The 14,320-nt window shown below is 37.4% G+C and overlaps 1 protein-coding gene across 5 annotated transcripts in view; it reads left to right on the forward strand.

Moving 5' to 3' along the window:
- The window catches only part of CCDC146 (coiled-coil domain containing 146), a 157,034-nt gene that overhangs the window by 21,367 nt on the left and 121,347 nt on the right, over positions 1-14,320 (forward strand). For all 5 annotated transcript variants that reach the window (XR_004268359.1, XR_004268362.1, XR_004268361.1 and 2 more), the window contains one exon: positions 161-327. Coding sequence is in view for 1 of the 5 variants with exons in the window: in XM_032276366.1 (XP_032132257.1) it covers positions 172-327 (156 nt within the window). In the remaining 4 variants the exon portion in view is untranslated. The remainder of the gene's footprint in view (positions 1-160; positions 328-14,320) is intronic.

The raw sequence follows: 14,320 nt of genomic DNA on the forward strand, positions 1-14,320 counted from the left end.
CAGTCTTTTATAATGAGATTGTAGCTAACTTTCCTGAATTGTAATTTCATTGAAGAATTGCCTATTCCAGTTTTTTGCTTATTTTTATTATTTTTCATTAGTTTTACTTTATAAGTGAAGACAGTCCTAAATAGCCACATATGGATTGATTTTATTTTAGAATCGTGAAAAATGGAAGACAGTAGCACAGATACAGAAAAAGAAGAGGAAGAGGAGAAAGATGGAAAGGATCAAGAGCCCATTTATGTCATAATGCCCACAATTAACGTTCAAGATGAGCGGTTTGTTGATTTATCTGAAACTCCAGCTTTCATTTTTCTACATGAGGTATATTTTTCTTTATCAGTTATTTATATATGAAATATAAATATTTCATATATATATGGGTTGGTACATGAAATAAAAAAGATTTATTTTATTATTGCATATACTACATTTACTTCTATAAAGTAAAACCTAACTCAACATCTACTTAAAAATTCAAATGAAGCCAATATCATTATCAAAATTATTCCATATATCCTGTAGGTGATATTTGCAACTTGATACACTAAAGCAAAATGGTCCCTGCCTTTTCTTCCAAGAGTTTATCATGTAATTCTGAACCAATGCAGTATTGTAAGTTCTGATACTTTCAAAGCATAAGTATTTGCATGTATATTCAGTCAGTTACATACATTTCATGGGTTGGTACATGAAATTAAAAAAGATTTCTTTTTATTATTGCATATTCTACTTTTACTTCTATAAAACAAAAAATCTTGTCATATAATGACAGAAAGAGTATGTATTTACCTAACTGACTACAGTTACTGCATTGGAGGCATTTTACCAGCTCTCTCTCCAGAAAAGCAGCCCTGAAATCTGTTTCAGTGCTGATTTCAGTGGAGCACTGAAATCTGCTGTTTTCTATCAGCAAAGAAGCAGAAAGGGGAATATGATGAATTATATATTCCCATTGTTTGAGTTTTAAAGAGCAAGATGAGCATTTAGGAAATACCCATGTACGAGGAGAGCTTTTTTTTAAGTAATGACTGACTACCTATGCAACTGTTATTTTACCATGCCTGAGAGTTATACTTTCGAAAACGGTTTAGAGGACATTTGAATTTCAGATAATAAATTTTATATAACTGAATAAAACAATCTATGAAATTTGATAGTCATAAAAATAAAAAGTCTTAAAGCAAAAACAGAGTTCATTCAAAACCAAGAAGCAAAACTAAACGAACAGAATGCAACAAAAAAGTAATTTTTAAAATAATAATGTTGTATATGTACATACAAGATCTAAATTGCTAAATTGTTCACCTTTTCTATAGTTTTGACTTTTTCTTTTACTTTGACATAATTTCAGATATATGGGACAGCTGCAAGAATTGTACAAAGAATTTGCATATATTTTTAACCCAGATTTCTCAGACGTTTCTTACCACATGTGCTTTATCCTTTTCTTTCTACCTTCTTGTTCTCTCAACCTCTATCTCTCCCTCTGAAGACATGCTGCCCCTTTATACCTAAAGGCATCAGTGTGTTTCCTAAAAATACATTCATTCTCTTAATCATAGTACAATTATATCAGGAAATTAACATTGATACAATACAATTTTTTAATCTATATACCTTATTAAGGGCTTGCCAGTTTTCTCAATAATGTTGTTTATAGCAAAAGAAAGTTCCAGATTATGTATCACGTTCAGTAGTCATCTCTTTAGTCTCCTTTAATCTGGAAGAAATCTTTAGGATTTCTTTAGTTTTCATGATATTGACACTTTGAAGAGGCCAGTTATTTTGTGAATTTTTTTCAACTTTGATTTTTCTTATTTTCTCATTATTAGATTCAACATATGTATTTTTGGTGAAAATATAAAGAGACATTGTTATATTCTTCTCAAGTATCTTCTACCAGGAACACATAATGTTGACTTGTCCCATTGCTAGACTTGTTCATCTTGACCACTTGGTTAAGGTGGTGACTTTCAGATTTCTCTTTATTTATTTATTTTTCTATTTGCAATTCATAAGCACCTCAAGAAGAGATACTCTGAGACTATGTAATTGTCTTACTCCTCTTAAAACTCTCACCTCCTAGCTTGGGATTTATTGGTGACACCGAAATCAACTCTTGTTATGATGGTTGTCAAATGGTGATTTTCAAATTCTATCATTTCTTCCATATTTAGTAGGTGGCTTTCTATAATAAGGAAGAACTTTCTTTCTTTGCTTATTTATTCATCTGTTTATCAGTGTGGACTTATGGTTTCTCACTGTCATTCCTTTTCATGCTCTAATTGTCCCACACTTGGCCAGTGTACACCCTTCGGGTAGGCTCACTTGCCCTTCTGATATGCTTCTGTGATTCCTTCTGCCCTTCCTTACTTTCTGGCACAAGAATGTGTTCTGGGCTCATCTTGCATTTTCTTTGCTCCAGCCCTAGAATCAACCGTTTCTTGGAGAATCCCCAGTTCCTTTTCCTGGAGAATTATATTTGGAAACCAAGATATTAATGCTGAATATGGTCATTGCTCCTAGAATGTCATAGCTTCTAGCCCCTCTCAGTGGACAGAGCTAGGAAATAGATTCATAAGTATTTCTATCCACACAAATTTAAATCTGTTTCTACATCTATCTTTATATGTGTGTTTTTTAATCTAACTTTTATTTTAGATACAGGGCATACATGCACAGGTTTGGTACATGGGCATACTGTATCCAGGTAGTAAGCATAGTGCCCGGTAGGTAGTTTTTCAACCCACATTCCCCTTCCTCCCTTCACTCTCTAGTAGTCTGCAGTGTCTGTTATTCCCATGTTTATGTTCATGTGTGCTCAATGTATAAGCTCCCACTTATAAATGAGAATATGCACTGTCTGGTTTTCTTTTCTTGCCTTAATTTCCTCAGGATTATGGCCTCCAGCTCCTTCCATGTCTCTGTGAAGGACATGATTTCACCCTCTTATATGGTTGCATAATAGTCTGTGGTGTATATAGAAAACATACTTTCTTTATCCAATCCACCATTGATTGGCAGCTAGATTGATTCCACATGTTTGTTATTAATAGCATGGTGATGAATGTATAAGTGCATGTGTCTTTTTGGTATAATGATCTATTTTCCTTTGGTTTTATACCCATTAATCGGATTGCTGGGTTGAATGGTAGCTCTATTTTAAGTTATTTGAGAAATCTCCAAACTGCTTTCCACAGTGGCTAAAGAGCCTCTTCCAGCAAAAGAAACTATCAACAGAGAAAACAGACAATCTACAGAATGAAAGAAAATATTTGCAAACTAAGCATCTGACAAAGATCTGGTATCCAGAATCTATAAGGAACTTACACAAATTGACAAGCAAAAACAAACCCCATTTAAAAAAATGGACAAAGGACATGAACAGACATTTCTTTTTTTTTAATTTTTAGATTTTTTATTTTTTGTATGCTGTCATTTATTTAGAAACATTTCATAAATATCATTTCATTTCCCAGGTTCAAAAATATAGTGCCCAACATATTTTCAGTGGCTGCATAATTCCCCACTATATGAATGTAACAAAATTTATTTAACCATTACCAATTTGGGGCCAGAAAGTTACATTCTTTTTTAGACTGTGTTATAATTAATGCTATTATAAGCATCCTCAAGGTTTTCTGTATTTCTTTCTTTTTTTTTTTTTAAGATGTTTCCTTTTTTTATTATTTTTTTATTTTTTACTTTAGGTGCATACTATATCTGGCATTTCTCCCCATGTTATCCCTCCCCACTCTCCCCACCCCCTGCTGTCTCTCCCGTACCCCCCCAACTGCCCTCAGTGTGTGATGCTCCTCTCCCTAAGTCCACGTATCGAACAGACATTTCTAGAAGACATACATGCAGCCAACAAAAGTAGGAAAAAATGCTCAGCATCACCAATCGTCAGACAAATGCAAGTCAAAACCACAGTGAGGTATCATCTCACACCAGTCAGAATGGCTGTTACTAAAGGCAAAAAACAACGGATGCTGGCAAGGCTATGGAGAAAAAGAAATGCTTATCTTTATATTTTTAAAACCAGGGCTTCCTCCTTCTAATCTTAATATTTTAAGTGAAGGTTTCATATTTCTGTTACTTAAAATCCATTATAAGTTCAACTTTGTAACAGGATTTCTACTTCTCCACCACTACCCTTAATAATCAAATCAAAACTAAGGCTTTTGTGTCATAAATTAGTTTGATACAGTTGCTACCAGCATACACTTATGATGTAAGCTCATGCATTTTTAGGCGTGACAAGTTGTTTGAAACCCAGTTATACCCGATCTTTGTACTAGTTAAAATGTCTCCTCCCCGTGTGGTTGTTTGAGATATAGCCCACTTGTTTCTCATCCTACTAATCCCAAACCCAAAACACCCCACAGCTGCTAACCGTGATAAAACTTAATGGTCAACACCAGAGTCATATAAATAAGTTTCTCCCTTCTGGCATGTTCTCCTTAAACTAGCCAATCCACAACTCCTGTGAGAAAACCGAAGGGATAATACCCGTGTACCTTAATAAAGCTGCAGTTCGACAGCTGCTCTCTCCCTCACTCCCCACTCTCCGCTGAGCTCCCTGCCACCTCCAGAAGCTGCACTCTGTGTCAGCACGCCGAAGCTGCCAGGTCTGTAAGTAATACATTTCTTCTGTTTCCTGTGTTTGGTTTCACCTTCTCATTGTTGTCACTGCGTCCCGCCTGACTGACACACAGGAACCTGATGTCCTGCCCATCAAGGCTCTTCTAAAGTGTAGCTATCTTGGCTTATGGACACTCTTCACAGTGAGACCCTAAGACCAATTTATAAAACAGCCATAACAGCAAAAATCACAACAACTTGCGTTTATTTGGAGCAAAAGTTATGCTAATAGTAAAAATTATCTTCAAGGTTTTCTAAGCCAAAGATAAACACAAAGGTTTGTTTTGCAAAATTAAAGAACTTAGGACATCTTCTCATGCATATTGATTCTCAGTCTAACAATTTATTAAATATTTCAAGAATCTCTCAATATATATGGATGCACAAATTATAGTTATAATGCTGAGTATAACAGACCTGTGGTAATTATATCCAAGAACTTTCAATAATAGTGTCAAAAAACTGTCCTACCTACCCTTTTGTGTAGCATCAATATCAGTAATTTTACCACCTGAGAACTCCTCCTCAAACCAGTGATACATTGCAAACTTTCAGAATATTCAGAAAATTTTATTTCCATAACAACACTAAGATATTCTTCCTAATTGGCATCTGTAGCTCTATTTTCTAATTCTTTTAGCATTCCTCTAAAATTTGTGGGTCTCAGAAGTTTTTAACATATTGTGTATAACCTGCTTTGTCTTCCTTCCCTTGTCTTTGTCCTTTAACCTACTTGGTCTTCCTTCAGTTGTCTAAACAGAAACTGTATCTGCAAAAATAGCAAAAGTGCAGATGGCAACTGAAAGAAAGTAATCGGAAATCCAAGGGTCCAGATGCTTGCCATAACATTGGAAAACACGGAAGCTGCTTAGAACATTCATTGTTATTAATGCCGGTTGCACAGTTGGCCCAGCACTGCCGAATAGCAATGTATGGGTGTCATCCTGTCATCTCATATTGCCTGAAAAATATGTTCAGTATGACATCCACAGGCCTCTGCAATGTATACTCAAACTACTTTTACAATCTAGTCATTCACTTAGATTCTTGGGATCTGCCGTTTGTGGTGTTCCCCTCAGCAGGGACTCTCTCACACTTGGAATAACTTTAGATGTCCAAAGAAACTGGCATAAATTCAAAATACATGATGTCAGATCATGGCTATCCACCAATCTGTCACATTGCCTCACATTGCTTTTACAGCTATGCCATTCATACTAGAAAACCAAACAAAATGCTTGCATAGACCACAGTTTGCAACCCCTGCTTCTGTTCCTAACCTTTCAGATCCTGGCTCAAATCTCATGTCCTTCAGGGCACTGCCTGCATAGCCAGCTCACAAGGGTTTCTCCAATCTCTCTACTGTCCCCACATTTGTAGGCCGTACCCATCACTTGGTGCTTAGTTATTAACAGATATTTATTGACTAATCAGAATAAAATTTTTTGCATAGAAAATATGCATTGAGAACACATGGACACAGAGAAGGGAGCAACACACACCAGGACCTGTTGGGCGGTTAGGGGTGAGGGGAAGGAAATTAGAGGACCAGTCAATAGATGCAGCAAACCACCATGGCACACGTATACCTGTGTAACAAACCTTCACATTCTATACACGTATCCTGTTTTTTATTATTTTTAGAAGAAATGAAGAAAAAAAAGAAAAGTTAGAGTTCCCCACTGACATTGTGATCACATTAAGCAGTAAGACCTAACAGGGCAGGAACTACACTGTGTTAATTCACTTCTTGGGATGAATGTTCAAAGTGATGCTTCGGGCTGGGTGCGGTGGCTCATGCCTATAATCCCAACACTTTGGGAGGCTGAGGTGGGCAGATCATCTGAGGTCAGGGGTTCAAGACCAGCCTGGCCAACATGGTGAAACCCCATCTCCCCTAAAAATTAGCCAGGTGTGTTGGTGCATGCCTGTAATCCCAGCTATTGAGGAGGCTGAGGCAGGAGAATTGCTTGAACCTGGGAGGCAGAGGTTGCAGGGACCCAAGATTGCCCCACTGCACTCTAGCCTGGCGACAGAGCAAGACTCTGTCTCAAAAAAAAAAAAGTGATGTTTGGGAACCAAGCCACACAACTCCCATCAATGGATATGGGACACCTGCTCCCCAAATTGGCCATTGCTGTCAAACTATGAGGCCTGGTACTCTACAGACCTTTTTTGTCCTATTGAATATTTGGTCCTATCCCATTTTCTTTATATTGTTAATTTTTTTTGTTAAGGTATAACATATGGAGTAAACCTCACAACTATTAAGTATAGAGATCAGGCTTTTTACATATGCCTATAACAACATGTCCATAACTGAATTTATCATTCTTCTCCCAATCCTAATCTGTGTTCTTTTTGTCGGTTTGAGAATTAAATGTCTCCTTTAAATATGTATCTTGCTGATCTACCTCTTTGCTTACCATATTCTCAGTCAGATTAGGCTCTACTTCCAGCAACCTGAAGTCTCCCTTGAGACCATTCCAATCATTACTCCCACCCAAGATAACCACTATACTGGCTTATCATGCATTGGTTTGCCTCTTCTTGAATATCATGTAAATGGAATCATATAGTATGTTTTTCTTTGTGTTTGGCTGCTTTTGCTTTTATATTTGTAAGATTCATTGATAGCATTATGTGTGGCAGTAGTTCCATTTGTTTTTTTTATTGCTTCTTAGTATCCTGATGACATGGGACAGGCAAGCCCCCAAACTGAGGCTTAGCTTGGTTCTCGGCTTCACCCAGGGGGAATTCAGGGGCAAGCTGGTGGTGTTAAACAGCAACTTTTATTGAGGTGGCAGTGAACAGCAGCAGCGGAGCTTCTGATCCTTGTGGAGCAGGGCTGCCCCATAGGCAGTGTACCCAGAATAGCAGTTCAGAGGCAGTTCTGCACTCATATTTATACCCAATTTTAATTATGTGCAAATTAAGGAATGGTTTATGCAGAAATTTCTAGAATGCAGGTGGTAACTTCCAGGTTGTCAGGTTGATTGTTGGGTTGATGCCATGAAAGCGTCAGTAACTTCCTGGCGTTACCATGGCAATGGTAAACCGACAAGGCACACTGGTGGACGTGTCTATTGGGGGAGGTGCTTCTGCCTCAGACCTGTTTTAGCTAGTCTTCAATTTGGTGCAATGTCCAAGCCCTGCCCTCTGGAGTCAAGTTCTGCCTCCTACCTTACTACTGGGTAAATATACCGTAATTTGTTGATCCAATCTATTTTGTTTATAAAAATGGATTATTTCCTGTTTTGAAGATTATGAATAAGGTTCTGTGATCATTCTTATGCATGCCTTGTACTTATGAGTGAATTTATGTTGGGTATACACGCAGGAGCAGGGTTACTCTGTCATAGTCTAGGCTTATATTGAGCTTTAGTAAAGATCTTCAAATCAGTTTTCCAAAAAGGCTGCACCAGCATACACTCCAATGGATATTATATTAGATGTTGTCACATGTCCAGGGTTAATGTTAAGTAATAGCTTTCATGATATTCCCTAGTTAGGATTTCTACTTCTATCTGTATATGCTTATGTAAAGCAGCTCTGATTTATAATGTGACCTCAGTTGTCAAGGGTCAGTGTGTCAGATGTTGAACTTTTCCAAGACTTGGAGGCCGTAAAATCATTTTTTTCTTAATGCTGTGAGCCAAAATCAAAGCATTGAATTATTTTGCCTAAGCGTTTTGGCTCTTTGCTTTTTACGAAGAGCCAGGCATCTCCTCCCTTCTCATTATTTCCTGAAAATAATTCTTGTGCCAATCGTTGTTAAGTAAGTCTTTGACCTGACTTAACCAAGGGGTGGAGAAAAGGAAGCAGAGGAGCATTGCATTTGGGAAGCATGCATTGGGAGGGCAAACACTGAGAGGGAAATACCGAGGAGGTAAAACTATGAATCAGAATAGAATACGAAGCTAAAAGTACAATGTAGATGTATACATGTCATCATGGGCAGTGACAAAGATGGATTAAGTTTGTTGCTATATGACCTTTTTAGGAAAACAGGTTATATATAAAACTAGGAACTGTTGAACTTCTTATGAAATATGTAATAAATAGCAGCATTTGTATCCAAGTTTCAGTTGCATATCAGATTTGATAAGTAGTAAGATGTCAACAAGCTTGTGAACAACAAATTTGGATGTTAAGTCTTAATCTATTTAAAAGATAAAAGATACTTAAGCAGTATTCACTATGTACCAGGCACTGTGCTAGGCGATGTTTATAATTGTTATTGCTAAAGCAACTGAAGTTAAATTCATCCCTTCAACTCTTCCCTGGTTTTGAGCACCTCCTATGTTCTGGATTGTGCTATTACCATGAGAATTCATGGGCATAAAGCATAAAAATGTGCCTATTCTTTGGAAGCATTATTTGTGAACAAGAAGATTGAAGTATTAAATGTCAACAAAAGGCATGTGATTGTGGACCGAGAAGATATAAGCAGTGTTATCAGAAGGGAAAGGGAGGCTTGATCACTGTGGGATGAGATGGTCAGGAAAGGTTTTTAAGTCAGTATGACATGAAAGGGAATATTGTATCCACATCCACGAGGTCCACTACGAATCTGTTTTTTTTTCCCCCATGCTGAAATATACACATACTTGAATATCTTCACCTAGATTACCCCAAAATACCTCAAACTAAACATACTCAGAACTAAATCCATTATCCTCCTCCTGAACCTAACTCTACTCCCGGGTTCTGTCAGTTGGTTCTCTCTCGTAAATATCTCTTGAATTTGTGTTTCTCAATTCTTACCACCTCACCAGTTAGAATGCCATTTATGTGATCAAGATGTCAAGAGAGACTGCACAGTGGCAGTGGCAATGAGGAAAAGGGAGTGAATGTATTTAGGAGAGATATTAAGGAAGTATAAAATTCTGTAGACTTAGTTTCTGAGTGGATGGAGTGGGTAAGGAACAGATTCTAAATTGATGTTTGGCATTCTGATTTAGGAAATCAGCCAAGTTATGGCAGAATACATGACAGAGTTCAGAAGAAGCAACAGGTCTGAGGGGAATGTCCAGTATGTGGCTCTGAGCCTGTGGGGGAAGTCTCTGGCTAGAGGTGTAGACACAGTAGGTTCTTGATGTAGTATTCAGAATGCTCTCTGAAAGAATTGCAACTGGCTACTTATGTATATTAACAACACAGTCTACCACTGTGTATTTTTTAAAAAAGATGCTCCTTTTGTTTACCTAATTTTATAGTTGTAAAATTATCTTCTTGATGAGGATATTGACATATTCAAAAGATACTTTATTTTTTATGTATTTTGTTCTTTTATGGCTGGTACCAGATAAATGTTAGATTTTTAAATAATTTTTTTTGAGATAAGGCCTGTCTTTGTTGCCCAGACTCAAGTGCAGTGACAGTCTCAGCCCACTGCAACCTCCACTTTCCTGACTCAAGCAATCCTCCCACCTCAGCTTCGCAAGTAGCTGGGACCACAGGTGCGTAACACCAGGCCTGCCTAATTTTTGTATTTTATGTAGAGATAGGGTTTCACCATGTTGCCCAGGCTGGTATCAAATTCCTAGGCTCAAGTGATCTGCCCACCTCAACCTCTCAAAATCCTGGGATTACAGGTGTGAACCCCTGCACCTGGCCTAAAGTTTGAATTACTGAAGTATTGGTGCTTCGCTGACCCTATTAAAGCTTCATTTATTTTGTATGTTGGACCTTCTATAGAGTTACTAATGAGCTTCTTGAGATAATCCGTAATGAAATTTCAAATCTTTTTCAAGGAATTAAATAAAATATTTTCTATTTCTTTTATAACTTAAGTAACTGGTTGCAAAGATGAAAAGATAAGAACCCCACCCTCAAGGAACTTACAAAGTAGTTTCAAGTATTTAACCTTAATTTTCATAATGATTCTGTAAGTAATAGGAGTTTTGAGAGATTGTTATTTCCCTCTTAAGGAATCTGGAAGATTGAGACTTGCCCTGGGTTACACATGTGGGTGGAATTTGGAAACCAAATATTCTCTTTCCTGCTTTAGCGCACATTGCACTTGACATTGTTTGCTTGACATTCACACATTTAAACACTGCTATTTTAGGTTTTACAATTTGACTTTTAAAGTAGACTATGTATTAAAGATAAATATGTAACACTCTGTTTAAATATTTCTAGTAAGTTTTCCTGTCCTTTCCTTAGTTATCACCCTTCACTAACAGCTGTACTTATAGGCTGTGTTTTAAAAAACTACTGTTTGTTTTATAAACCTTTCTGCAAATCTTGCTATTATTGGCATATTTTCACTTTTCCTTCAGACATCCAGGCACCCTTGCAAGAATAATTTTTCAAGATTTTCTTTGGCTGTCAAGAATCTTTAAAGAGATGGATAGTTTATTGAACAGTACAGATAGGTTCCATTGTTCCCATATTTTTATTATTATTATTGTTTTTACTATGACAATGGGGTAGAAATTTAAACATCTGTCTATTATGGAAGACCTTGCAATGTACTTAAATATTTGAGATATCAACATGGCTTAAGTACATTTACAAAGATTGAAGATTTACACTAAGATTATAAGAATCCAGGCCATATTCTACTTTGCAAAGTAGATTAATGCCCTTCAATTCAGTTAAATTGTACGCTGCAGAAGAGGTCAGGGTAAGAGGAAAGAAGGCACTGCGTTAGAGTGTCCTCCTCTTGACACCTTTAAAATGATCAACATGGAGATTGGTTCTGGCCAGGAATCCGGGGTGTTGTCAGAACAACCCTATCTGAATAAGCTGTGCTTAGTGGTATGAGGGAGTCAGAAGGGTGTTGAAAATCGGGGATAGAGAAGAAGAAAATTAAAGAAAAATTGGTCCTTTACCTCCTCACATACAATCTGTGAGATTATCTTCCTTTACGCATCCTGAAAAATATTTCCTGATCATCTAAGATATGCCAGACCCAAGGAAAGGGAGGAAAATGCAGCCTCAGTGGCCCGTCTATCCCTCTGTTTGTGTGGGTTTTTTTTTGCCTCTCTTCTCCTTTATCTAGTTCTTTACTGACACAATGAGGTCCTAGTTTGTGTATGTATGTGCATGTGAGTTTAACTATATAGTTTTAATACAGTTTTAATCACCTCTTAATTTTTCATTGATTATTACTGTCATAGCAACTTGAATAAATATTAAAAATAATAATATAAACTTTGATACTGCAACTTTAAATAGTTGCTGAAGGGATGTTGCTTTCCAAGGTAAGTATTAGGAGAAATAGTAGTATTTTCTCCTTTGAGAAATAACGTTTTTGAAGGAGGAAGTAAGTTGGCTTCTGAAAGCTCGTGGCTCTTAGTAGTGAATGTGCATCTTGTAAAACAGTACCTTTAGTAATGCAGTAACTACTTTAATACAGTGGGGACTAAAGACGGAAGCTTAAGGATTAAAATAAAAAACACTCTTGTCAACAAAAAATGTATTAACATATAGGTAGACAGAGGAGAGGGTACTATGGTCTGTTGGGTAGATTCCTTGGCAAATAAACAGAAGGGAGTAGGACTGGGAATTTGGCCATCTGGTAACCAGACTTACAGGTAAATGAGTTAAATGAATTAGCAGGAGTCAACCCAGAAAAGTTAGCTAAGACAAGGCAGTTGCTAAAGTTTTCATTAGGCAAGCAAGAACAGGTTCTCAATGGTGAAGCTGTGAGATGCAAGCCAGACTGGGGAGTTAAGGAACAGAGTATCAGGGAATCATGTAATAAAATTTATTCAGCTATGAGGCTAGTTTTATTTATTTACATAAAGCTATTTTTAATATGTAAAATATATACATAGTGCAAAATTCAGAAGGTACACAGTAGTAAACAAAAAGCCTTCCACCCCATTCTACAATCCAAACTCCCCATCCCAAGAGGCAACCATAATTAGCAATATTTTATATAGCCTTATAGAACATCTATGCACAAAGAAGTAAGTGGTAGTATAATATACACACTTTTTCACATATATAATTTTTATTTTTTTCATTGCTTAGTATTTCAAGGCATGAATGGAACATAATTTTTAAAGTTTCTTATTACAAGACATTTAGGTCATTTCCAATCATCTGCTATTACAGATAATGATAGAGTGACTAACTTTATACATACATCATTTTACACTGGAGTAATCATGTTAAAAGGTCAAATTCCTAATAGTGGGATTGCTGGGTCAGTGGATTCACTCATTCAAAAAAAAAAAAAAACTTTGTGATAAAATTACACTATTTTAACCGTTTTTAACTGTACCATTTGTGTTAAGCATATTCACATTATTTTGTAACGAATCTCTAGAACCTTTTCATATGCAAAACTGAAATACTATACCCATTAAGCAACTCCCCAAGTCTCCTTTTTATCTACTTTGTTTCCATGAATGTGTCTACTTTAGATATACCTCTTGTAAGAAGACTCACACAGTATTTGTCTTTTTATGAATGGTTTATTTCACTTAGCATAATGTCATCAAGGTTCATTCATGTTGTAGCATGTGTCAGAATTCCTCTCCTAAGACAGATTCATTTTGTGTGTATACATATATATACACACCATATAGATACAATATACCATATATATCCACCCACATATGTACCTTATGTATATATGCACCACCGTACACACACACACACACACACACACACACACACACACACAAAGCCCACATTTTGTTTATTCATCCATTGATGGACACTTGGGTTGCTTCTACCTCTTGGTTATTTTGAATAATGCTTCTATGATGATGGCATACAAATATCTCTTCAAGATCCTGTTTTAAGGCCAGGTACCATGGCTCACGCCTGTAATCCCAGCACTTTGGGAGGCTGAGGCAGGCAGATTGCTTGAGTTCTGGAGTTCGAGACCAGCCTGGGCAACAAAGTGAAACTCCATCTCTACCAAAAATACAAAAATTAGCTGGGTGTGATGGTGCATGCCTGTGGTTCCAGCTACTTGGGAAGCTGAGGTCAGAAGATGGCTTGAGCCCACGAGGCAGAGGTTGCAGTGAGCCGAGATCATGCCACTGCACTCCAGCCTGGATAAGGGTGTGTCAACCCAAGAGCCCAAGAGCAATGGTGCTGCTGGACGATTTTTTGTGGGGATATGCAGGGAAGTGCAAACAGATGCAGATATCCAAACCACGGAAGGCTTGGTGGGTCGTCCAAGTGCTGGCAGCAAACTCTGACAATTGGTTTAAAATGCAAGCAGCCTCTTATCTTTCCTATTGGTCTTTTGCAAGACTAGCAAACAGTTCTTAAGTCTAAGTTTAAGGACTCATCTCAAAACAACTTTAACTCATGTTTTTGCTTCCAAATTTGGCGGCTTTATGGCTACATCCTGAAAATAAAATGTTTGGTGTTTTCCTAAGGGAGAGAACTATATTCGTAATTCTGCAAATATCTGTTGAGCACACTCTATGCACCAGGTTCTGGGAGCATAGATCCTTGCCCTGCAGGTGCTCCTGGTCCTGTGGGAGACAGAGACCCTGGGTAGGCACCATCTCTGCAGGGTGATGTGAGTCAGGATGGGAGTCAGCCCATGAGAGTATCTTGGTCAGTCTTTAGGAAGGTGGCATCCACGCAGAGGACAAGGGAGAGCTAGGGCTCATTAGGCAAGGGACATATTAGGGAGTAGGGGACAGGGCCAGGGGTTGATTCTAGCAAGAGGCAAGAGCGGGCAGAC

This window comes from Sapajus apella, unplaced genomic scaffold (assembly GCF_009761245.1).
Source record: "Sapajus apella isolate SASKATOON/1434 unplaced genomic scaffold, GSC_monkey_1.0 scaffold7, whole genome shotgun sequence".
In the NCBI taxonomy this organism is placed as follows: Eukaryota; Metazoa; Chordata; class Mammalia; order Primates; family Cebidae; genus Sapajus; species Sapajus apella.